Source organism: Heterodontus francisci, chromosome 4, assembly GCF_036365525.1.
Source record: "Heterodontus francisci isolate sHetFra1 chromosome 4, sHetFra1.hap1, whole genome shotgun sequence".
Classification (NCBI taxonomy): domain Eukaryota; kingdom Metazoa; phylum Chordata; class Chondrichthyes; order Heterodontiformes; family Heterodontidae; genus Heterodontus; species Heterodontus francisci.
Window position 1 is genome coordinate 167,330,016 of NC_090374.1, and position 26,524 is coordinate 167,356,539.

At 44.2% G+C, this 26,524-nt stretch overlaps 1 protein-coding gene across 1 annotated transcript in view; it reads right to left on the reverse strand.

Annotated features, from left to right (window-relative positions):
- Nucleotides 1–26,524, reverse strand: part of LOC137368744 (ADAMTS-like protein 1) — an 852,599-nt gene that overhangs the window by 5,748 nt on the left and 820,327 nt on the right. The window contains exons 26-29 of the mRNA XM_068028933.1: nucleotides 23,920–24,103; nucleotides 15,325–15,532; nucleotides 2,418–2,527; nucleotides 1,050–1,270 (exon numbers count right to left, since the gene is read on the reverse strand). Of these exons, the coding sequence (XP_067885034.1) occupies nucleotides 1,050–1,270; nucleotides 2,418–2,527; nucleotides 15,325–15,532; nucleotides 23,920–24,103 (723 nt within the window). The remainder of the gene's footprint in view (nucleotides 1–1,049; nucleotides 1,271–2,417; nucleotides 2,528–15,324; nucleotides 15,533–23,919; nucleotides 24,104–26,524) is intronic.

Genomic DNA, 26,524 nt, shown 5'->3' on the forward strand with positions numbered 1-26,524 from the left:
GGCCTGCTCCAGGTTCCAGGCTTCTGGCTCTGCTGAGACACGGTGGAAATAAAGTCTTCTGTCATTCTTGAACATCCAGTCACAGCAGTGTAATGGCTGCCATGGTGAGTTTAAATTGGGTCTGCACTAGAGTTGTCCCTCATCTGTTCCTGCCCCTGCAGCCGTTAATTGTCCTCCAAACCCATCTCTATAACAATTAAGGTAGCCTCCTTCAAACTTGAGGCCCATTGCTGTTTCCCCCCGGGATGGGTTCGGGACCTAGAAGTAGTCCCGACCTTCCATTTCCCACCCCTGCAGCGAAAACCCAGACCATAGTTCCTCCTCCTTTTTCTCCCCCAAAGTATATCGCACTGACAGATCTGCTGAGACATCTCTGCTGCAGAGTTATTCAAAAGACTACTCCTTCAACCACTTTTGTGCAGTTCTCACCAATGCTTGCTCGCCAGTATATTACTGCAGCTTTCAATGAGAAAATAAATGCAGCGTGAGAACAATTTGATACTGACTAAATTTTTACACTATTTACTGCAAATAGAGAAGTGTTAATGCCAAGACTGTGTGTTAAAGTGTATTACAAATAATTAACTCTCAAATAAATGTAGAAGCATGGGCAAAAAAATGCTAAGACTTCGTTAATGTAAATGCTTCGAATTAAAAGGGTGTGGGAGAAGGACAGGGGAATGGGACTTTTACACAACCTTTTATTGGTAAGGAAGTTATCACATTTTTCTACCATCTACTTCCTCACATAATATTCCAGGGTGTGGAGGCTCCTCTGTGAATTAGCACAGATAAGTGGCCAGTGGTTTGTTGTTCCTCAAGTTTCTCTCTCTCTGGCGAAGCTTTTAACTTGCACTCAGAGCCGCTCTTCAACAAGGCTGCAAGACTGCTGTTAGGGACTTCGTGCTCTAGCAATTGCTATAGACTCACATTCTACCATTTCACAGCGCGGATATTCGACAGCTTTCAGGTTTGTAATTTGTCAATAACATAAACATCAGATAACTTTTTTTTCTTAAATTTCAGTTTGTTGCTGAGCTGGGACTCACATTTTTCACACGGGATGATGTTACACCTCTGCCAGTTTACTGGCCTTTGCTTCCAGGAGCAGAATTGTTCTCTCACTTGTTGGTTTGTCTGCAGATGCACACACTCCACCCGTCTGGACTGAAAGCCGTAATTTCCACAGGAAGAGGTGCATGGTGTCCAGGAACTACTGCGCCATTGGACGGTACAAATATCTGAGGTACAGTTCCGTCTGCTGAGCGGCCTAAGAGCAACAAACTATATTAATGAGAACATTATAAAATGAGCAGAAGATATTTTCATTTGAGTTCTGGGCATTGCCACTGTTTGCATACTAGGTCCTGCATCCTTGGCTGAATGCAGTTACCAATCCGAACCAAATTAGGCACTTTTGTGCAGTGGTGTTCTTGAAACTTGATTGAAACTCTCTAATGTAGTATACATGGTCCCTCTCCAGCAAGCAGATTGCAGCTTTCCTCCTGGAAATCTGGTGGGACTTGAACTCTGGCTGAAAAACCAGTGCCCTACATACTGCCCCACCCTCTCTTCCCAAGCTTTAATTAGGTTAGTAAATGGCACATTTCAAAATCTAAAATTAAAATTGACAAGGCTCAAATAAGAGATCCCACCCGAAATGTTTACCCTCTTTCAGTTATCAACTGATTCCCTGTGCATTTCCAGCATTTTCTGTTTTAATTTAAGATTTCCATTTCTTTTTACTTAAGATGATTCCATTGCTTTGCGTGAACTCTTACATTTGTGGTTTCAGGGTGTAGCCTATAATGTACTAGAGTTTAAATAGAAATGGTCACAGTGTGAGCCCACAGACCAATGTGAGCCATTGGCAGCCATGGGCTAAAGGTCACCATCCCAGCTGTGGGGCATATTTTAAACAGAACAAGAGATTCAAGCTTGGTAGATGGTCCCTCACCACACTCTCAAAGGAAAATGTTGAGAGAGGAGAAGAACCTAAAGGGACGAAAATACTAAAAATTGTGTCTGTATGAATGGCAGGGAAGAATAAAAAACATTTTTTCTTCAAAATACAGTGAAAAAGCCTGTGCATGTGTTGCACAAGTAAATAGGATAATATCAAATTACAATCTTCCAATGATGTGATATTTATTGTGAATTACCTAAAAGCTGAGCGATATAAAAATCATTTGATGCATGCGTAATTCCTGCTCAGTGTTTATTGAAACATTGGTCAATAGAATTTGGAGTCTTGGCTGATTAGGAAAAAGTCATATTATATTTCAGAAATCTGTCACATTTTACATTATCTGTATGTTTCATTGTGTCATTACTGAATGATTCACTCAGTATAAGATAACAAGTTCAGCGGTAAAATACGGACACAAAGTCTCATTATAAATAGAAAGATAAGATACCTTGTGCTACTGCTGCATTGCTGTGAAGGTAACTTGGTTCCATCTGGTGCCTGGCAGAAGACGTGACGACGTTGGATCCCCAGTCTCAGCCCCACACACTGGCCATTGCACTATGCAAAGGAACATTTTGTGCCAGTTTAATCCAATGTTATTCCTTTCACTCAAATCTTTATTGGATATAACAAGAATAACTGACAAAATTCTCAGTAAGTCCATATGGATTCTTTCCATATGAATGAATTGTTAGTTAAGCATCTACTATTTAATCTCCTGCAGTGTGGCTATTGAAATTTATAATGGAAAAAGTTGACAGGAGGTGTTTGCACCATTTTAAATATATTAATCAATATCCTGCAGCATACACATGGAGAGTTAGGACCAAGCATAATTTTCAGATGAAGCAGAGTTAGCAGGAGAGGGGTAACTGGACAGTGGCATGCAGGTGTAACTCCATTCCCATTTTGAATTCATATGTTCCCTCCTTATTTTAATATTTCAATGATAAATTCCAAAGTCCAGATCTATAATGGAAACTGCCCATGTAAACATGCCATGCTGTATTTAAACCCTCCCACCAGTGGTGGTGCCTCAGTGGTTCCACTGGCTGGAGGTGAGTGTGACCTGTTTAGTTTTAGTTTTAGAGATACAGCACTGAAACAGGCCCTTCGGCCCACCGAGTCTGTGCCGACCATCAACCACCCATTTATACTAATCCTACACTAATTCCATATTCCTACCACATCCCCACCTGTCCCTATATTTTCCCTACCACCTACCTATACTAGGGGCAATTTATAATGGCCAATTTACCTATCAACCTGCAAGTCTTTGGCATGTGGGAGGAAACCGGAGCACCCGGAGGAAACCCACTCAGACACAGGGAGAACTTGCAAACTCCACACTGGCAGTACCCGGAACTGAACCCGGGTCACTGGAGCTGTGAGGCTGCGGTGCTAACCACTGAGCCACTGTGCCGCCCACAATTTCCAATTTTCAATAAAAATGTGGACAACAAATTATAATGGAAAAAGTTGACAGGAAGCGTTTGCAGTTGTAAGGTTTTTTGATATATTTTGTATAAATTGTGGATTTGTTGATTATGCCACCATCCAGCTTTCTGGTCTCATTGGGCCAGGTATCTCCTTTAACAAAGGACAGATGGAGGGATGATCTACATTCCTCTAGGACTTCTCCAGCTGTCATGCAGAGGAAGCATATTCAACTGTGCTGCAGCCACTGTGGGATGTGAGAGATTAGCTGAGTGGTCATTTTATATATAAAATATTAAAGGGAATAGTGTCAGAGGACAGAGGGGCAGCTTATGTTATTCTTATATACACAAAGGGAGTCAGAACAAGTCCAGGAAACTATAGACCAGTTAGCTTAATGTCAGTGGTAGAAAAACTAATGGAATCCTTACTTAAAGATGCAATAGAAAAACATCTAGAAACTAAAAATATCATAAACAGCACAGGTTCCAAAAGGGATGGTCATGTTTGACCAACCTTATTGAATTCATTGATGAAGTAACAAAAAGGGTAGTTGGGTAATGCAATAGATGTAATATATTTGAATCTCCAAAGCTCCTTCAATAAGGTACTACATAGTAGACTCACGACTAAGGTCAGAATATGTTGAGTCAGGAGACAAGTAGCATGAGTAGCAGGCTACAAAACAGAAAAGAAAGTGTAGGGGATAAAGGTAATTACTGAGACGGCAAAAGTGGTGTCCAACAAGGATCGATTCTAGGATCACACTAGTTCACAATTTACATAAATAATTTGGAGTCGGGAATCAGAAGGACAATTTCAGAATTTGAGTGGATGTGGTTAATACAGAGGAGGACTGTGACAAAATGCAGGAAGACGTTTAATAAACTTGCAGAATGAGCATGTAATTGTCAGATGAACTTCAATATAGATGAGTGTGAGGTGATGCATTAAAAACAAAACTTGAATTTATATAGTGCCTTTCGTGACCATAGGACGTCCCAAAGTACTTTACAGCAAATTAAGTACTTTTTGAAGTGTAGTCTATGTTGTAATGTAGGATATGCAGCAGCCAATTTGCACACAAGCAAACTCCACAAACATCAATGTAATAATGACCAGTTAGTCTGTTTTTGTGACGTTGATTGATGGATAAATATTGGCCAGGACACCAGGGATAACTCTCCTGCTCTTCTTCAAAATAGTGCCATGGGATCTTTTACATCCACCTGAGAGGGCAGACGGTGCCTCAGTTTAATGTCTCACCCAAAATTGGCACCTCCGACAGTGCAGCGCTCCCTCAGTACTGCACTGGAGTGTCAGCTTGGATTTTGTACATTTTGTGAGGAAAAATAAGGAGGCTACAGACTCTTTGGAAAGTAAGTATCTAAATGGGGTGGAGGAGCAGGAGGACGAAGAAACTGATTGAAAAAAGGAGAATAGAAAACAAGGACAAAGAAACTGATAAAGAAAGGGAGAATAGAATATGAATGTAAGCTAGCAAAAAATATAAAAATGGACTGTAAAAGCTTCTACAGGTACGTAAAAAGGAAACATTTGGCTAAGACAAATGTGGGTCCATTGCAGGCAGAGTCAGAAAAATTTATAATGGGGAATAGAGAAATGGCAGAGAAGCTAAATGATTACTTTGTGTCTGTCTTCATTGAGGAAGATACAAGAAATCTCCCAGAATGAGAGATCCAAGGGATTAGGAGGAATGAGGAACTGAAGGAAATTAGTATTAGTAAGAAGGTTGTATTGGAGAAATTAATGGGGCTGAAAGTTAATAAGTCCCCGGGACCCGATATTCTACATCCCAGAGTGTTGAAAGAGGTAGCTGTGGAAATAGTGGATGCATTGGTGATCATCTTCCAAAATTCTATAGATTCTGGAGCAGTTCCTGCAGATTTGAAGGTCGCAAATGTCACCCCACTATTTAAGAAGGGAGGGAGAGAGAAAACAGGCAATTACAGACCTGTTAGCCTTACATCAGTCGTTGGGAAAATGCTAGAATCTAAGAACATAAGAAACATAAGAAATAGGAGCAGGAGTAGGCCATTTGGCCCCTCAAGCCTGCCCCACCATTCAACAAGATCAAAGCTGATCTGCCCCAGACCATTTGGCTGACGTGACATAATTTTCAGAAGCTAGATTTATCAGTACAGATCAAAATACTGTCTGGTTTTACTTAACATTCAGTGAATGATATGAGGGTTTAATTATGTGTTTTATTGATTATGTTGGTGAACAGCCAAGGATTATATTGTATTGTACCTGAATCCCTGGCTCCCCTATTTTACATGCTAACTTTAATGTATGAACAACTGAAGTCATTTATGTATTAACCTGTGGACTTGCAAAGCTGCAGCACACAGTAGGATGGGGTACAAAGGAAGAAACAATGAGAGTTTGTCAGAAAGGTACAGTGATAATCATGGTGGATTTTAATCTACATATAGACTGGAAAAATCATATGGGAAAAGGTAGCCTAGATGAGGAGTTCATTGAATGTTTTCGGGATAGTTTTGTGGAACAGCATATTCTGGAGCCAGCCAGAGAGCAGGTTGTACTAGATCTGGTATTGTACAATGAGATAGGGTTAATTAATGACCTCATAGTGAAGGCGCCCCTAGGCAGCAGAGATCATAGTCCGACTGAATTTTACATTCAGTTTGAAGGAGAGAAGAGTGGGTCTAAGACTAGTCATAGAGTCAAAGAGTAGTACAGCATAGAAACAGGCCCTTCAGCCCACCGCGTCCATGCCGACCATAATGCCAATCTATACTAATCCCACCCGCCTGCATTAATTCCATATCCCTCTATGCCTTGCTCATTCAAGTACCTGTCCAAATGCCTCTTAAATGTTGCTACTATTCCTGCCTCCACCACCTCCTCAGGCAGCTCATTCCAGATACTCACTATTCTTTGTGTGAAAAATTTACCCCTTTGATCCCCTTTAAACCTCCTCCCTCTCACCTTAAATCTATGCTCTAGTTTTAGTTACCCCTACCATGGGAAACAGACTCTGGCTATGTACCCTATCTATGCCTCTCATAATTTTATACACCTCTATCATGTCCCCTCTCAGCCTCCTTCGCTCCAGGGAAAACAAATCCAGCCTATCCAATCTCTCTTTATAACTCAAGCCCTCCAAACCAGGCAACATCCTTGTGAATCTTTTCTGCACCCTCTCGAGCTTAATCACATCTTTCTTGTAGTACGGCGACCAGAACTGCACACAGTACTCCAAATGCGGCTTAACCAACATTATGTACAATTGTAACATGACGTAGGGTGGTGCAGTGGTTAGCAACGCAGTCTCACAGCTCCAGCTTGATTCTGGGTACTGCCTGTGTGGAGTTTGCAAGTTCTCCCTGTGACCGCGTGGGTTTTCGCCGGGTGCTCTAGTTTCCTCCCATAGCCAAAACAAATCTTGCAGGCTGATAGGTAAATTGGCCATTATAAATGGCCCCTAGTGTAGGTAGGTGGTAGGGGAACTGAGGAAAGGTGGGGATGTAGTAGGAATATGGGATTAATGTAGGATCACCATAAATGGGTGGTTGATGGTTGGCACAGACTCAGTGGGCCTAAGGGCCTGTTTCAGTGCTGCATCTCTAAATAAAACTCTTGTACTCAATGCCTCGGCCGATGAAGGCAAGCATGTCATATGCCTTCTTCGCCACCCTGTCTACCTGTGTTGCTACTTTCAGGGAACTATGTACTTGCACCCCAAGGTCTATCTGCTCAACAACACTCCCCAGGGCCCTGCCATTCACTGTATATGTCCTGCCCTGGTTTAACTTCCCAGTAGTTTAAACTTTTATGAGGGCATGAAAGCAGAGCTAGCTAAAGTGAACTGGCAAATTAGGTTAAGGGATAGGTCAACAGAGATGCAGTGACAGACATTTAAGGGGATATTTCAGAACACACAGAATAGATGCATTCCAATGAGAAAGAAAAATTTCAAGAGGAGGATCCACCATCTGTGGTTAACTAAAAAAGTCAAAGATAGTATCAAACTTAAAGAAAAAGCATATAATTGCACAAAGTTGGGTGGCAGGTCAGAAGATATAAAAAGCAGCAAAAAATGACTAAAAGATTAATAAGGAGGGAAAAGTTAGAGTAAGCGAGAAAGCTAGCTAGAAATATAAAACAGATAGTGTTTCTACAGATATTTTAAAAAGAAGAGTTAGCAAAGTGAGCATTGGTTCTATAGCGGGCTGACAAGTCCCCAGGCTCTGATGGACTTCATCTTAGGGTCTTAAAAGAAGTAGCGAGTGAGATAGTTGATGTGTTGGTTTTAATTTTCCAAAGTTCCCCAGATTCGGGGAAGGTTCCATTAGATTGGAAAATAGCCAATGTAACTCCTTTATTCAAAAAGGGAAGGAGACAGAAAGCAGGAAACTACAGACCAGTTAGCTTAACATCTGTCATAGGGAAAATGTTAGAAGCTATTATGAAAGACATACTGTACTTAGATTTCCAAAAGGCATTTAATAAGGTGCCACATCAAAGGCTATTGCAGAAAATAAATGCTCATGGTGTAGGGGGTAACATATTGGCATGGATAGAAGATTAGCTAGCTAACTGGAAACAGAGAGTAGGTCATTTTCTGGTTGGCAAGATGTAATGAGTGGTGTGCCACAGGGATCTGTGCTGGAGCCTCAATGTTTTACAATTTATACAAATGCCTTGAATGAAGGGACTGAAGATATGGTTGCTAAATTTGCTGATGACACAAAGATAGGTAGGAAACTAAGTTGTGAAGAGGACATAAGGAAGTTACAAAGGGATATAGATAAGTTAAGTGAGTGGGCAAAGATCTGGCAAATGGAGTATAATGTGGGAAAGTGTGAAATAGTCCATTTTGGCAGGAAGAATAAAAAAGAAGCATATTATCTAATTGGTGAAGATTGCAGAGATCTGAGATGCAGAGGGATCTGGGTGTCCTAGTACATGAATTGCAAAAGGTTAGTATGAAGGTACAGCAAGTAATTAGGAAAGCTAATAGAATATTATTTATTGTGAGAGGAATTGAATACAAAAGTAGGGAGGTTATGCTTCAGTTATACAGGGCTTTGGTGAGACCACATCTGGAGGATTGTGTACAGTACTGGTCTCCTTATTTAAGGAAGGATATAAATGCATTGGTGGCAGTTCAGAGAAGGTTTACTAGACTAATACTTGAATTGGGTGGTTTGTCTTTTGAGGAAAGGTTGGACAGGCTAGGCTTGTATCCGCTGGAATTTAGAAGAATAAGAGGTGACTTGATTGAAACATATAAGATCCTGAGGGCTCTTGACAGGGTGGATGTGGAAAGGATATTTCCTCTTGTGGGAGGATCTAAAACTAGGGGATCACTGTTCAAAAATAAGGGGGTCGCACATTTAAGACGGAACTCTCTTCCTCAAAAGGCGGTGGAAGCAGAGTCTTTGAATATTTTTAAGGCAGAGGTAGATAGATTCTTGATAAGCAAGAGGGTGAAAGGTTGGGGTAGGCGGGAATGTGGATTTGAAGTTATAATGAGATCAGCCATGATCTTGTTGAATTGTGGAACAAGCTCGAGGGGCTGAGTGGCCTGCTCCTGCTCCTATTCGTATGTTCGTATGTGTAACGAAGAATAGACACAATAACTGTGATCAAGGATGATTAAAGCTGTGTGGTTTGCTGGGAGAATTTCACTTGATTCATTTCGCTGTAGTTTCAGGTTGTCAGCACTCTGGCCTGTTTGTTGCATATACAGATTTGATTTATTGAGTTTTATGCCCCATCTTTGGTCAGTACATGAATTATGGACAATGCAGCTGAAAAGTGATTTCACCTTCATGAGAAAAGTATTTGCAAACCTTCGTTATTACTTTACGACACAAATCGCATCAAGCGGTAAAACTGCATCACTTCCACATGATGAAAGTTGCACTTGTCCCCAAAGCAAAGCATTTTACCAAATACTCGATATCCACAGGGAAGGTAGAGCATGGGGGAATGGAAGGCATGGGTGGGAGGAGGGGAGGGTGTGAGTGAGGGGGTCACTTCTATTCCTCCTGATCCGCAAAACATGCTGCAAAAAGCATCAACTTGCTGATCTGGCTGCTCCCATCTCCCTTTCGCTGCTGGGTTTCCTGAGCCCTGGGAATTCTCGTCCGCAGCTGTTAAATTTAACTCAGGCTCCCAATCGCAATGTGGGAGCATGATTGAAATATGATAATGAAGTTTTTGCCTCTCTAAGTTGGGTCACGCAGCTCACAACCCACTGCTGGAGAAATGGCAGCTGGCATGTGTAGGTGACATTTGGGATCAATTCCTGCTTTTTAGGGTTTAACCCCACTCCCAACAGACCTCTTCCTGCTCATTGTGCGGTTAACACATAAAATACATATAATAAATGGGCAGAGGGGTCTGGAACTAGGTGGTAGAATAAAGTTCTTCATCAACAAGCAGAGTGCTCTGCAGAAGGAGGTATCTGTACTCAAGTACAAATAACGCAGTGCTGAGGCCCGTCAGTGCCTTTGTGAATAACACTGAAACAGCTCCTCAGTGAGAGCCTAGGATCTTGCTGTGCTGAGTGGGGGGCTGGTGAGTGAGAGCTTGGGATCTTGCTGTGCTGAATGGGTGGCTGGTGAGTGAGGGCTTGGGATCTTCCTGTGCTGAATGGGGGGGTGCTGGTGAGTGAGAGCTTGGGATCATGCTGTGCTGAATGGGGGTGGGGGGGGGGTGGTGAATGAGAGCTTGGGATCTTGCTGTGCTGAATGAGTGAGTTTCTCCTGTATGTGAAGGTCCAGAGGTGCAGTCTCACTCTAAGTAAATCCAGGTTGACATTGTGTTAAGAGGAAGGTCAGCATTCCCAGATATTTTGCAATTCCCTGAATGGAGGTCGCAGTTTTTTCTGATCGTTGTTGAAACTTGGACACAGGGTCCATAGGGGAATTAATATAATGGTGTTGAATCAGAGCTGGTCATGGAATTTTTATACTATGCAATTATGAGATTGAGAAACACAATTATAACAGCAGGGGAATAATTTAAACCAACAATTTAAAACACTAAGCCTACCTACAACTGGGTAACACTCCATTTCATTTCAGTTGGAATTGCACAGTATGATTAAATTCATGTTGACTTCTACATACAACAGTGATTAAATCAATGCAGGTGGGAAAACATAAAGAGGTCTGGATTCATTATTAGCTTTATATTATTAGGATAACCACACAAGAATGTTTGCAGAAGTGCCTGAGGGTCTTTTATGATGTTAATATAAAAATTCATCTCAGGCAGCTGGAATCTTGGGAACTCCCACTGTTCAGACAAGCAAGGAAACTGGATTTCACTGGTAACCACATACTAGGTTACTGAAGGATAGCCGAATTAATTGTAATAAATCACTGACAAAAATAATCAAAACCCCCATACAACCAAGAACTCTGCATTTTTGATGTTTTTTTTCTCTTTTACAACACAGATGCGAGAAATCAAACAAAGCAGGAGTGACGAAAGACCTTTAAATGTATCAGTATTACCCCATCTACTTGGCAGTGCAAGTTTTACATTTCCTTCCCAAATCATTGGTATTTCTAACTCCTGAGAGAATCATAGAACCATAGAATGATTGCAGCACAGAACAAGGCCATTCAGAAGCAAACAAGCAGCAGCGAGAAACAAAATTGTCGCCAATTTCATATAAAGTTCTGGGAAACTCCATAAATCAATCTTGCATGTTCTGCGTGATTTCATTCATCCATATTATGCCAATCAGTAGGTTTAATACTAAACAGTTAATTATAGGTTAATGATTTAGTGCCAGCTGTAACTATTGTCAAGTGTATTTACTTCCCAGAAGCTCCCTGACTCCTTTTGCTGGCTTGCACTCTAACTGCATGAACACCATCAACATCCTGGGGGTTACCACTGATCAGAAACTTAACTGGACCAGCCATATAAATACTGTGACTGCAAGAGCAAGTCAGAAGCTGGGAATTCTGTGGCGATTGACTCACCTCCCGACTCCCCAAAGCCTGTCCACCATCTACAAAGCACAAGTCTGGAGTGTGATGGAATAATCTCTACTTTCCTGGATCATGTGCAGCTCCAACAACACTCAAGGGCAAAGCAGCCCACTTGATTGGTACCCCATTCACCACACGAAACATTCACTCCCTCCACGACCAGTGCACAGTGGTCGCAGTGTGTACCATCTACAAGAAGCACTGCAGCAACTGCAGCTCCTTCGACAGCACCTTCCAAACCCATAGCCTCTACTACCTAGAAGGACGAGGGCAACAGAAATGTGGGAACACCACCATCTGCATGTTCCCCTCCAAGCTACACACCATCCTGACTTGGAACTATATCGCCATTCCTCCACTGTCACTGGGTCAAAATACCTGGAACTTCCTTCCTAACAGCACTGTGGGTGTACCTATACCACATGGTGCTTGATAAACTGATGGGACTAAAGGCAGACAAGTCACTGGGACCTGATGGCCTACATCCAAGGGTTTTAAAAGGAGTGGCTGCAGAGATAGTGGAAGCATTGGTCATAATATAACAAAACTGACTAGATTCCAGTAGGGTACCAGCGGATTGGAAAACTGCTAATATGATGCCCTTATTCAAGAAAGGAGGGAGACAAAAAGCAGGAAACTATAGACCTGTTAGCTTAGCATCTGTCGTTGGGAGAATGCTAGAGTCCATTATTAAGGAAGAAATAGCAGGACATTTAGAAAAGCATAATGCAATCAAACAGAGTCAACATGGTTTTATGAAAGGGAAATCATGTTTGACAAATTTGTTAGAGTTCTTTGAGGATATAACAAGCAGAGTGGATAAAGGGGAACCAGTAGATATAGTGTATTTGGATTTTCAGAAGGCGTTCTATAAGGTGCCACATAAAAGGTTATTGCACAAAATAAGAATTCAGGGTATTTCGGGATTAATGGGTCTTTTTCAGGTTGGAAAGCTGTAACTAGTGGGGTGCCACAAGGATCGGTCCTAGGGTCTCAACTATTTACTATCTATATTAATGACTTGGAGGAAGGGACAGAGTGTAGTGTATCCAAATTTGCTGACAATACAAAAATAGGTGGGAAGGCATTTTTGTGATGAGGACACAAAGAATCTGCAAAGGGATATAGATAGGTTAAGTGAGTGGGCAAAAACTTGGCAGATTGTGTTCAATGTGGGAAAGTGTGAGGTCATCCACTTTGGCAGGAAGAATAAAAAAACAGATTATTATTTAGATGGAGAAAGACTACAAAATACTGCAGTACAGAGGGATCTGGGTGTTCTTGTACATGAAACACAAAAAGTTAGCATGCAGGTGCAGCAAGTAATTAAGAAGGCAAATGGAATTTTGGTCTTTATTGCTAGGGGGTTAGAGTTTAAAAATAGCGAAGTCTTGTTACAACTGTACAGGGTGTTGGTGAGGCCACAACTGGAGTACTGTGTAAAGTTTTGGTCCCCGTATTTAAGGAAGGATATACTAGCATTGGAGGCAGTTCAGAAAAGGTTCACTAGGCTGATTCCTGGGATGAAGGGGCTGTTTTATCAAGAATGGCTAAACAAGTTAGGCCTTTATTCATTGGAGTTTAGAAGAATGAGAGGTGATCTTATTGAAACATATAAGATTCTAAGGGGGCTTGATAGGGTAGATGTTGAGAAGATGTTTCCACTGGAGGGGGAATCTCGAACTAGGGGACATAGTTACAGAATAAGGGGGCACACATTTAAAACTGAGATGCGAAGAAATTTCTTCTCTCAGAGGGTGATGAATCTCTGGAATTCTCTACCTCAGAGAGTTGTGGAAGCTAGGTCACTAAATGTATTTAAGGAGGAGGTAGATAGATTTTTGAATTCTCGGAGAGTCGAGGGTTATGTGGAGCAGGCCCGAAAGAGGAGTTGAAGCCTGGGACAGATCAGCCATGATCTTATTGAATGGTGGGGCAGGCTGAATGGCCTACTCCTGCTACTATTTCTTATGTTCTTACAGCGGTTCAAGAAGACAGCTCACCACCACCTTCTCAAGGGCAATTATGGATGGGCAATAAATGCTAGCCTTGCCAGTGACGCTCATATCCCATATAAGGATATTTAAAAAAAAGAACTGCCCAAAGTACCCTTTGTCCCTCTATCATTTTACATTTTATCTGTGTTTTATTTCGTACAAAGAACTGGTTAAATCTGTTAAACTCAGTCAAAATGGATTAGTATCAACTATAGGCTTTCAATTTAGAAGCAAGCAGGCAATCTGGAATTCAGAAGTTAGGAAGCAGATCATTTCATTTAAGTTTACTAGAAAAGCTGGCTTTGAAAGCATGCTTTTGTCATCTGAAGCCAGGATTTCTGGTCAGGAGGTCAGGTCACCTAGCTGGAAGTCTAATCCTTCAGTGTGCTTGGAGAGATTGATATTAAATGCTAATTGCTAAAAGACAAACAAAAATCCTAGAGCCAATAAATGTTTTAACTGTGCAGCTCGATTATTAATATACAACAGCTATTAATCACAAAAATTAATATGAGGTCAGTGGGAACAGTAAGGAAACTTCCTGTAAGCTCCCATTAAAACATTTTAATTCAACACTGTTATCATAGACATGGATCGGCTGGAATTTTATGCCCCCCAAACAGCAGGATGGGGGGGGACGTAAAATGGAGTGGGAGGTCAGGGGGCCCTTCCTGACCCGCTCCTGCCTCCACTGCCATTTTACACAGGGTGTCAGTGGCGAAAAACAGCCCGACCAGGCCAATCAAGGATCATAAGTGGCCAGTTAACGGCCACTTAAGGGCCTCCGCCCGCCACCAGGGGGATTTTACCCTTGGCTGGTGGGAAGCCCAAGCCTGAGAAAAGCCTCCTGTTAAAAGTAGGTGGCTTTCTGACAGCCTGGGGGTTGCCCTCCTGATCAGGCACCCTGTGCCCATCAGCAGGTTGCCCCTGATGCCCCAACAACCAACACGCCCCCCATCCCCCAATTGACCACTTTTGCCAATTCTCCGGGGCTCCCTGACATCTTCCGTCCTTAGCTGGGTTGCAGTCTCAGCAGTGGCCAGAGGGACGGAGAGCTGCCGGCCCCGCTGATTGGCCAGCAGCTCTATTAGATGAGACTTACTGCCTCAATGAGGTGGAAGTCCCGCCTCAGACCAATTAATAGCCGGGGGACTGCAAAATGTGGTCTGGATCCCCAGGCCAGTCGGAGGCAGGACCGCCACCGAGGGTAAAATTCCAGCCGCACATTTTCCTTGAGTGATGTGTTTTAAGGCAGCTCTCTGGAAATATTCATCAGCAATTAGATGTAGAAATCCTGAAATTGCTCTGCTGCTCTGGCAGATTCCCGCTGCAGGTTTGGTGGGGACCCACTAGCAATGGGGCTGGCCTGGATCCCAAAGGATCAAAAGGTAGAACTTCCTGCCATATCTTTAAAGTGGCTCCCTGATACTGGGCAGCAGGATCAGCTTTTCGGGGGAATGGAGGAGCAGGAGAACAGACCCAGGACCTGGCACTGTCTAACTCCCAGGCTGGCAATCAGTTCCACTGGGAGTGCCAAGGGTGTACCCCCTTACTGCCAAAGGCCTGCTGCTTGAGGTCTGGACTCCTAATCCTCTCAACATTGGGTGTAATCCCAGAGTAATGATCAGAGATGCACTCCTGGGGAGTGGACCGAGCCTTCATCTTTTCATGGAAGAAATTACATCTGAACTCATCCTAAACTGGTTTTAGAGGTACTTGAGTATGATGGTACTGAGCTCACACTGAAACTAGAAACATTGTTAAATTACCCAATAATACAGCACCAGTGATATACATTTCACCTTGTCAGAACACTATTTGAGAACAAGCTTGATTTAAAATGAGTGAAATTTGCACTATTTCCAACCGATTGCAGACATCACCTTTCACATTACTTTTCACAGTTGGTACAAACCTGCCCCCAGTTTGATGTGAACCATTCTGAGCATGGCTGCCTGTTGCAGGTCTGAGAATCCATTGGTTTCTTTCCCGACTGAGCACAGAAGCCGGGTGATAGATCGAGAAGTATGCCAGCCGCTGTTACCTTCTGACAACTGACCAGACGCTTCCTTGTTCCTCCCCCGCAGTGCTGGGGACAACGGGACCAGCTGCTCACAATCCACCTAGAAAAGGTCATTACAAGAAAGAGGTTCCTTTCATCAGATCTAAGTTATGTCACAATACACAATCCCTGTTTAAATCTCTGCCTCCCTCCTAACCCGCTCCCATTTCCCCTTTTTCTCTCGAATCGCAATCTCTGTCAACCAAGAGAACAAACCACTCTCCCCTAATCCCTTTGCATTTGCTTCCATATCAGTTCTGTACAAATCACAGTTCAAGTTCTTAACGATAGATTTTCATCTGAGTTCCATTGCTTTGCCCCATGTAACAACTTATCAGGGAGCCCAATTGAAAATGCACACATTCACCTAACTGAAGCAAACGCACTGGAGTGTGAGGTTGCGCTTGCAGTTGAATTTAGCACCTCACAGCTGCCGGTCTAACATTCACTTAACTGCTTTTTCATCTCAAATTTCCTCCCCTCTTCTCTTGAATATGCTAATCCCAGCTGGGTATACTACAGCCTAGATAATAAGTCATGACAGGCTATTCTGTATATCACACAGACATGCTTCTCTAGGGGTACTGGATTGATTGAGGCTAGGGAGCAAAGACTGAGTATTTAACCCGACAACACTAGACCACCAACACTCCCCATCACTGATGCAGCTGAAATTAGATAACTCAGCACAAACCAAAGATTTGAACCAAACCTGAACAGAGGGTGAGTTTCCCAGAGTGTGGGCGGGGGAGGGGGGTGCGGGGGGATGGCTCAAGCCACACTGCCATCTATGACATGTCCTTCAGTCAGGAGTGTCGCTCACACCTGATCATTCTGTTTTCCCTGCAGGTGAAACACAGCAGTGGTCAGGCAATGTCTCCGGGGCACATCCATCCACCTCTGAGGAGGAGGAGGGGACCTCAGAGGGTGCAGCATCACATAATTTCCCCACATCAAGTACCAGCTCAGAAACAGTCACCTCGGTTAGGCTGGTTACGTCCTCAGATTCATGGTCATAACCTGGTGCCAGCACCGCACAAATGCCGGACCAGCTGCCAGAGGCAGTATCGGCCGATGCCTCTGGAGGACTGTGGGAGGCCAGGCCATTGCTGAGCCCCATGCTGATGATGAGCCTCTGAGGTCATCCACTCGGTGGGAGATGCTGCAGGTGCAGTGTGAGGTGCATAGAGATCTGGGAGTTACCAGAGACGATGCATGCTCTGGCTTGGACTTCGGAGGTTTCCATCCAGGCCATGAGCACCACACAGTCCCTGTTATCTGCACAACTGGCTTCCTCCATTAACAGACTGGCAGCTGCAGCGGAGGGCCTGCTCCAGGATGCCCTGCAAACCCTCAGAGACAGTGAGCTCAATGCAGCAGTGCCTCAGCGAGCTGTCGATGAGACTCCTGCGATATCCAGCAGCTGCTCATCCCTCTGACGTCAGCAGGGAGGCCCAAATGAGCCTCGTGAGGGCACAGGATCAACAGCAGCATGCATCTGGGGGCTCCTCTCAGGGTGCTCCTGATGCATACAGTGGTTCCTTGTCTCCTCTGCCAGTAACATTAGCACCTCAGAAGCCCAGGGTGACAAAGGGTGGTCCTGAGACTGCTCAGGGTCACCTCAACATGCCAGGGTCCTCATGGCCTCTGGACAGAGGATGACCACCAAGGTCATCCCAAGCTACGGGGCATCCTAAGCAGCCACCTGCCTCTGCCATGGCTGGTGGTGAGGGGTCGTCGACACATGTGAGCACTCGCAAACATTTTAAGAAATCACATTAACTGCACTTAGAGTCACTGGTGCAATTCTGAACTATTTATTTGTTGTTTGACTGCACACAAAACTTATTAAATTTCCTTCTTGGCTTTGTTATTTGTCTCAAGTCAATGATGATGTATTCGGCAATCTTTTTGTTCTGCATGAGATGGAGACTTGGGGGAGGTGCCACATTGGGCCATGTTGTGTTTGAGCGAAAGGTGGACTGTTGCAGCTGAGATTAGCGCCTGCTGGCGATTGCTTTTGTGCTTCCAACTGATGTGAATGCCTGAATTCAGATTGACATATCAGTCGCTGGCAGCCGACATGGGTCATGAACCTCCGGTCAGCAGAAACGACTGAGTATTACAGCCTCCTGAGCCTCCCTTGCACTCAACTCATGCAAGCCTCCAACTGCTTCCCCCCGACGTTCATTCGGCTGTGTCCACTCCTCCTCCTCCTCAACCCTTTCACCCTCCTCGTCTGAGGATGCCTCATGCTGAACAATGTCCTCATCATCCAGGGCCTCCCCCCTCTGCAGCGCCAGGTTATGTAAGGCGCAGCAGATGACAACAATGTGACATATTCTTGCTGGCGAATACTGAGGGGCACCACCTGAGCGATCCAGGCACCAAAATCTCATTTTCAGAAGACGTATGGTCTGTTCAATGGTGACTCTGGTGGTTGCATGGCTTGCATTGTACTGTTCCTCTGCTTCATTCTGTGGGTTCCTCACAGGTGTCATCAGACATGTCTTCAGCGGGTAACCCCTGTCGCCAAGTATCCATCCTAGCAGGCATTCTGGGGGGGTGCTGAATAGTACTGGCACCTGGGAGTTCCGGAGAATGAATGCATCCTGGATAATGAGCACACACCTGCAATATACTTGTCGCAAACAAGTTGCACATTCATTGAGTGAAACCCCTTTCAATTAATGAAGGCTCCTAACAGACCTGAAGGTGCTCTAATGGCCACATGAGTGCAGTCAATCACACCTAGGACCATGGGGAACCCAGCGATGACGCTGAAGCCTCTGGCTCTCTCAGCCTGACTGGCGAAAGCTGTCTGGAACTTGATGAAATGGTTGGCATGCCTGAATATGGCACCAGTTACCACCTTTATGCAGTGGTGTGCTGATGATTGTGAGATTCCACACATGTCTCCTGTTGAAGCCTGGAAGGAGTCTGATGCGTAGAAGTTCAGAACGACTGTGATCTTTAGTGCGACTGGCATTGGATGGCCACCCACACAGTTGGAGCTGACCTCCGCTGCCAGCATCTTTCGCAGAGATGTCTCTTGGGACAGATGCAGTCCTCTATGGCACTGGCACTCCAACATCTGCAGAAAGCTCAGCTGCTGCTGGTACATGCTGCCTACTGGGTAGGCTCGTCTCCTCACAGGTGTTTGCTCCCGGCACACTCTGTGACCTTCTGCCCTTCCCCATAACCAGGCTGCAGTTGGCCAGCAGGTCACTGATTTCCCTGGCCCTTGTCCCCCTGTCCCTCCTTGTGGTGTTCTTTTCCTCGTGAGAGGAGCTGCCTCCAGAGTGGACAATTCCCATGGCTGCAGTGTCCCAAAGATGTAATGAGGACAGCTAGTTGCTGCCTGCTGCAAGGACAGGCACTCACAACCCCCCTCCCCTACACAGAATAAACCACTGATGCTGTGGCCCTACCAGGTGTTTTACTCACTCAGGTGAACCCTGGTGAGCCAGCAATAACAGCCCCAACCTTGCAAGCAACGCACAAATCTAACAGACAGAAATGAAAAATCCAGTACCTCCAACTGCTTCACAGACACACTGGTTGCCGCTCTTTTAAAGCTGCTGGGCTCGCGATCCGACCCGCCCACCACCCCGCTTTTGACCCGTTTGAACAGCCGATGTAAAATGGCTGTCAGTTGGCTTTTCAATGATTTCAATTCACTCTTAATTGTCATAAATTGGACGGCGAGCGGCGCCTCCATCTCGCCCACTGGCCAACCAGCGTAAGATTGGGATTGGATGTAATGACGTTGGGGACCCGACCCGACGTCATCGCCTGCCATTTTTCAGTTCGGCCACCTCGGAGGATGTTCGATTTGAGCAGGTAAAATTCCGGCCCTTGAGTAATTGAGTTCTTCTGAAAGGTCATTGACCGGAAACATTGGATTGAGTTTTTTATTTGGGTTGGGACCCTGACTTTGGTATCAAATGCCTGGCCCCGCACTGTGTTGGGAATAGTCGCCTGACACGATATTTGTAGGATTAGCCGATTAATGGCTAGAGGGTGTGCTCACTGTCCAAATAAGGGGGAACCCCTCAACCAAGGTGGCCTGAGGTTGCAGCTGTGGCCATTTGTAAATCGGCTGCAGGGAGGGGCTGTGGTTGTTAAAAAAGTTATATGCAGTACTGCTCCGCATCACCCACCTCCCTCCCCACAACCTGGTCTGCTGCTGGGAGGTCGCCTCTGTTCACTGGCCCTGTTTCAGCCACCGATAGGGGGCCCCGCTATTGACTGGAAAATGCCAGTCGACGTGGGAGAGGGGCCTTAATAATTTCCTTCTCACCGCTTGCGGGCAGGTAGCTGTTGCGCCTCCAACCCGGCCTCTTCAAAAATGGCCCAGAGGCAGGACGATGCCAGCAAACTGGCACGCCGCTTTCCCACAGAGATTTTTCTGCCAGGCCATCTCTGGTCCCACCTCCATTAGGCTTTGAAAATTCAGCCTGTTAACTCTGTTTCTCTCTCCACAGATTCTGCCTGATCTGCTGAGTATTTCCAACATTTTCAGTTTTTATTTTAAATTTCCAGTATCTGCAATATTTTGCTTTTGCTTGAGTCATGTATGTTTGTCATATAAGTGTAGAGACTAGTTATTGGTTTAAATTCATAGGAAACTTATTGTTCAGAAAAAGTACAAGGCAGTGAACTAAATCTGTGGCTAATTCTCTTGCCATCAGATTGACCTGTTTATTATTTGTGATGTATTTGATTATTTTTGATGTAGGATGTGAAATATTCATTTTCTATGACAAAACCCTGAATTTATATTGAATTTGTGATGCAGGAGAGTGCAGATTTAACAAGTAACATTTGACAGCAATTGATAGGAAAATTCTCACACATAAATTTAACAAAAAGGTCATTCTGAATGTTCACCTGATCTAACCCTCAAACTAGCAGCAAGCCCAGGAAATGATAAACTCCTGAACTAGCCTGAAACAAATACTGATATTAAAACAATAAAGACAGTCAAATGTTAGCAGTTGCGTTAACATTTACCCTAAACTATTCAATACAGTTTCTCCTGTGATTCCTGCCCTCATTCTCTTCAAAACCTTATTCTTTGTATTTACTTGGTTCTGTGCAATCAAATCTAATTTTTTTGTATGGAATAGCCACAGTTTTCAGCCTGAGATTTTCTCCCATTTGCACAAGTGGAAAACTCTGGGCTGTGTTTCTAAAACAGTTCTTACCTCTACCATTAACTTTTAATTTTAACTCACTTTCACATACTCCAACACTTACCCCCACCCCCCCACTCGACCTCCCCTGCCCCTCCACCTCTCACTGAAAACCCCGCCACCCCCCCCCACCCCCCCCGCCACTCCCCCACCGCCCTGGCTCATACAATTCAACTTGGGGATACAGCCACTTAAAACAGAATGCTCTGTATTGTTTGGCTCAAATGGTTCTTTTTTGCAGCCAATTACAAGACTAAAGAATGAAGAGTGACCTGCTGCGCCATTTACCAATTTACACCCATCAAAACCAAGAAGGGCGTTCATAACCGAGTATTGTGTCAACAGACTCAGAGCAAACATGTGCCTGGACAGGTACCCACTTGTAGTCAACTAAGGATTAACCTAACTTTATTTATAAACAATTCTATATCTTCAATTATCATCAGTTAATTAATATCTTGGAGATCTTTATATTATTTAAACTGCATTACATCAGAATGCACCATATTGTGTATAGTAAGAATACAACATTACCTAATTAAAACAAACATATTTTCGATAAAGTAAGGATTCATCTTCATGCATTGTTTAACTCCCTAAATCCCAGAACCCAGGGTTGGCTCCGTGTCATCCAGCCTCTGTAAACAGCCTAATATCGGAGGAAGATTTCCTCCCTTTATTATTTAAAACTGTAAGTATAAAGAAGCTGTTTATGATTTTAATACAAATTGCTAACTCAGGAAATCTTCCCATCCCTTGGAATCCAGCAATAGGAATCAATCTCACCCGCACAGACTTTGACCGTGTAATTAATCGGTAACTTTAGTTTGTTCTATTAATCTGTAAAAATCTCATCCTCTCTTCAGACAGAACATTCAACGATATCGGATCGATAGCAAGTCTTGCAAGAAAACAGAGAGTCGGGATAAACGGGTCCTTTTCTGGTTGGCAAGATGTAACTAGTGGGATGCCACAGGGTTCAGTCCTCGGGCCCCAATTATTTACAATTTATATTAATGACTTGGATGCAGGGATAGAAGGTACTATAGCCAAATTTGCAGATGACACTAAAATAGGTGGGATAGTAAGTTGCAATAAAGAAATAAGAAATTTACAAATGAATATGGATAGGTTTGGTGAATGGGCCAAAATTTGGCAGATGGATTTTAACGTGGATAAGTGTGAGGTTATCCATTTTGGTCGGAAGAATAGAAAGGCAACTTATTATCTAAATGGAGAGAAACTTCAGAGTGCTTCGGTGCAGAGGGATCTGGGTGTCCTCGTGCATGAATCGCAGAAAACTAGTATGCAGGTGCAGCAGGTAATAAGGAAGGCAAATGGAATTTTGGCATTTATTGCTAAAGGAATAGAGTATAAAAGTAGGGAAGTGTTGCTGCAACTGTACAAGGCATTAGTGAGATTGCACCTGGGGTATTGCTTACAGTTTTGGTCCCCTTACTTGAGGAAGGATGTAGTCGCATTGGAGGCAGTTCAGAGGAGGCTCACTAGGTTGATTTCGGAGATGAGGGGTTTGTCTTATGAAGAGGGATTGAGCAGTTTAGGCCTTTACTCTAGAGTTTAGAAGAATGAGAGGAGATCTAATTGAGGTATATAAGATGATTAAGGGGATTGACAAAGTAGACGTAGAGAGGATGTTTCCTCTGGTGGGGCAATCTGGAACGAGAGGTCATAGTTTTAGGATAAGGGGTAGAAGATTTAAAACTAAGATGAGGAGAAATTACTTCTCTCAAAGGGTCGTGAGTCTGTGGAATTCACTACCCCAGAGTGTGGTGGATACCGGGACATTGAGTAAATTTAAGGAGGAAATAGACACATTTTAAATTAGTAATGGGTTGAAGGGTTATGGAGAACGGGCAGGAAAATGGAGTTGAGACCGAGATGAGATCAGTCATGATTGTATTGAATGGCGCAGCAGGCTCGAGCGGCTGAATTGCTTACTCCTGCTCCTAGTTCTTATGTTCTTATATGTTCTTGGGCGGGAATGAGACCGTGAGCACATGGCCCATCCTGGAGTGATAGAGAGACATTCCCAGGGTGACCGAGGGACCCGTTTATGAGTGAGAGCAGGGGAGACCCTGGTGGGAGTACTACAGGGTAGACCCAGCCAGCAACGAGAGAAGGGAGACCTAGCTGGGAGTGATGGAGGGGAGACTCAGCTGGGAGCGCGGAGACCACCCAGGAGCGAGAGAAGGGAGACCTAGCCGGGAGTAATGGAGGGAAGACCCAGCCGGGAGCATTGAGACCCAGCCAGGAGTGCTGGAGGGAAAACCCAGCCGAGAGCAAGAGAAGGGAGATCCAGCTGGGGAGTGATGGAGGGTAGACCCAGGCGGGAATGCTGAGACCCAGCCGGGAGTGCTAGAGGGGAGACCCAGCCGGGAGTGCTGGAGGGGAGACCCAGCCAGGAGCGCTAGAGGGGAGACCCAGCCAGGAGCGCTAGAGGGGAGACCCAGCCGGGAGCGCTAGAGGGGAGACCCAGCCGTGGGCAAGAGAAGGGGAGACCTAGCCGGGAGTGATGGAGGGGAGACCCAGCCAGGAATACTAGACGGGAGACCCAGCCGAGAGCAAGAGAGGGGAGACCCAGCTGTGGAGTGATAGAGGGGAGACCCAGCCAGGAATGCCACAGGGGAGACCCAGCCAAGAGCGAGAGAAGAGAGATCCAGCTGGGGTGTGATAGAGGGGAGACACAGCCGGCAGTGATAGAGGGGAGACCTAGCCGAGATGACGGAGGGGAGACCCACCCGGGAGTGATGGAGGGGAGACCCAGCCAGGAGTGATGGAGAGAACCCCAGTCCATTCCAATGGTGGATCTTAGCATGCGGGAAGGACTGGATTCTGTGAGCATCAATAGATGAATCAGAGCAGAGAAGTGTGAGTGGAGAAGTGTGTTCTGCAAACACCCATTAGTTATCCAATAAAACAGGTCACCAAAAATAATTAACAATCTCGAAAGTATATCCATGAAGCACTGCATTGTGACTCGACCTACTTTCAGCAGGAGCATCTGCAAAGTTAGCAACGTACCATCAGACCAAGGCATAGAATAACTAATTTCCTATGGTATATTCCAGCACATGGATCAATTACAATGTTTAAATATCAGAAAATATACAATAAAATATGCACATTGATAATTCTCTGTATAGCTTTGGAAAATAAAGTTTTACCGCTATCAGGAAAAGTAGGTGATGAGACATTTCATGACACTCAGATATTCAGATTGTTTACTCACCTTGGAGGACAATCCCTTATGTTGCATGCAACAGCATGTATGTCTGGTTGAGGCTTGCCCTTGCAGTATGACTTGTCAACCTCAATGCGGTTGTCCTGCAGACACTTTAGCTTTGGAAACTGCAAACCTTTGTTCCCACATAATGCTGAGCATGGAATGAGCTCGCCGACCAACCACTCGTACTCTAACACAAAGACACGGGAACTGAAATTGTCTTGATAATGGAACCCATCTCAATATTTAACAGAACAAATGAATATTCTCAGTACTGCCTCTAGAATTTTTCACTATTTTCACTTAACATCAAGTATTCTTGCGAAGTTATAGTAAGTACTAAAATAACCCAAACAATTTTGCTTCTGTATTCTCTGTCTCCATTCTCTCCTCCCATCTTCCTTATATTTGTATAATAGCAATATTGATTTTAGATCGAGATATTTCATATTTTAACTTCTCCGTTACACTTCTCTGTTTTCCTAAACCTTCACTGTGAAGCTCTGACCCACATTTTCAAATACCACTCTCTGATTAGATGAAAACAAGATCCAAATGTTGCATTTTCATTCAAGAACATTGTAGTTTCACCATTATTACAGCAACTAAGTCAAGCATTCCCATTGCTTGAAGGGTTCTGTTATCAGGGCCCCTCAAAAAATAATCAACTGTTCAGTAGCACAGGCGCCAGACAATGACCATCTCCAACAAGAGAAAATCTAACCATCTCCCCTTGACGTTCAATGGCATTATCATCACTGAATCTCCCACCATTAACCCATTCTGGTCACTATTGACCAGAAACATAGCTGGACAAACTATATAAATACTGTGGCTACAAGAGCAGGTCAGAGGCTGGGAATTTTGTGGCGAGTGACTCACCTCCTAACTCCCCAAAGCCTGTCCACCATCTACAAGTCAGGAGTATGCTGGACTACTCTCTGGTTTCCTGGTTGAGTGCAGCTTTAATAACACTCAAGAAGCTTGATACCATCCAGGACAAAGCAGCCCGCTTGATCGGGACCCCATCCACCACCTTAAAAATTCACTCCCTCCACCACTGATGCACTGTGACTGCAGTGTGTACCATCTACAAGATGGACTGCAGCAATTTGCCCAGGCTCTTTTGGCAACACCTCCCAGCGGGAAATAATATATTTAAAAGGAGTGTACAGTACTAAGACCAAATAATTGCACCCTGGAAACATAGAGGTTTCATTCATCCAGATACCTTGGAGCTAAAAGCCAAAGATTGTATAGGTGGAAAAAGATTCACAACTTGTAGCACTGTTATGATCTGATAATTTATGAGTATACGGGGACCTATTACAACAATAAAATAACCAGAATTAATGTCAATCAATAGCAGCCATAGACAAACATTCCCAAATTTTCTTAGTTTGTGAAGATTTTTCAAAAGCAGTGAAGAAGTTGTGGAAGGTTTTGCAGGAGGGCTTTATTTTGATGAGAGCTCCTGATAAAGTACAGAATGTAGAGTATTTAGTTTTAAATCACATTAGTTTAATATAAATCAGCCAATATATTCGCCCCACATCTGAAACACTTGAACTTGTGACAGGTTTCTATTCCAATCACTTGGACAGGGAGGCAGTGGGGTTTAAGGGTGAACAGTCACTCTATTATCTGGATTTTATTAATGTTTATGTAAGTTAAGTGAAAAGAATTACTTAGGAACTGATATCCTGCTCATTTCCTCTGGTTACTGTCCAGTGCAGAGGATATTGAGGTTCAGACATGACTGTTACGATATCATTAAATAAGCATTAATGAGCATAAGGCAATAAAATACATGTTGGAATTGCCATACAAACACATTCAGCTCCCCCGCCCCCACACTAGTATCGCCAACAGTAACGTCTTGTTTAAAGAACATTTTCTCTAAGATTCCTCCCTACCACCACATCCGATTGCAGGGATTTTGCTTCCACTGCCCACTGTAGGGTTTATTTCAAGTATCATCACTCTTTGTTTCAAGATCTTCCTGACATTGATCCTAAATTAGGGGCTGAATTTTATTAGCATGCGTGTTCCACGGCTGCATGCTTTGAAGTCGGCGGCCTTTCAATTTGGAAGCACGCCACAAAGATCCTGTGATATTACGCCAGCACCATTTTTGAAGGGCTTCAAGCCCTTAGGTGAAATGTCAATGTTTCAAAGGACCGGTTTGTTAACGAATTTAAATAAAGATCTGTTCGCACCTGCAATTCTCTCTCCCACCACCCCCCCAATGAATAAGCAGTTAATTTTTTGCCCTATCCTGCCCAAAAAAGTGAGTTCTCACTCATGACCTTCCCCCCTGAACTTTATTCCCTTTGACCCTAAACCCTTTCCCACCATCCCCACAGCCAATAAGAAATGTTTTTCCTGCTCCCCTCCTCCACCGATAATTTCAGTCCTCCCCCATCCCCACTATTGTCTCGCCTCGGAACTCCGTGTGGCGTTCCAAAGGTGTGTGAGTTGCGGCCGGCAGCCGTAAAATCGGCGGTGGACGACCACCGAGTTCAGGTAGGGCAATTTGCATTTGATATAAATGAAGTTGATTATTTAAATGAAGGCCCCACTGCCGGTACTATGCGGCGAGGCCATCTCG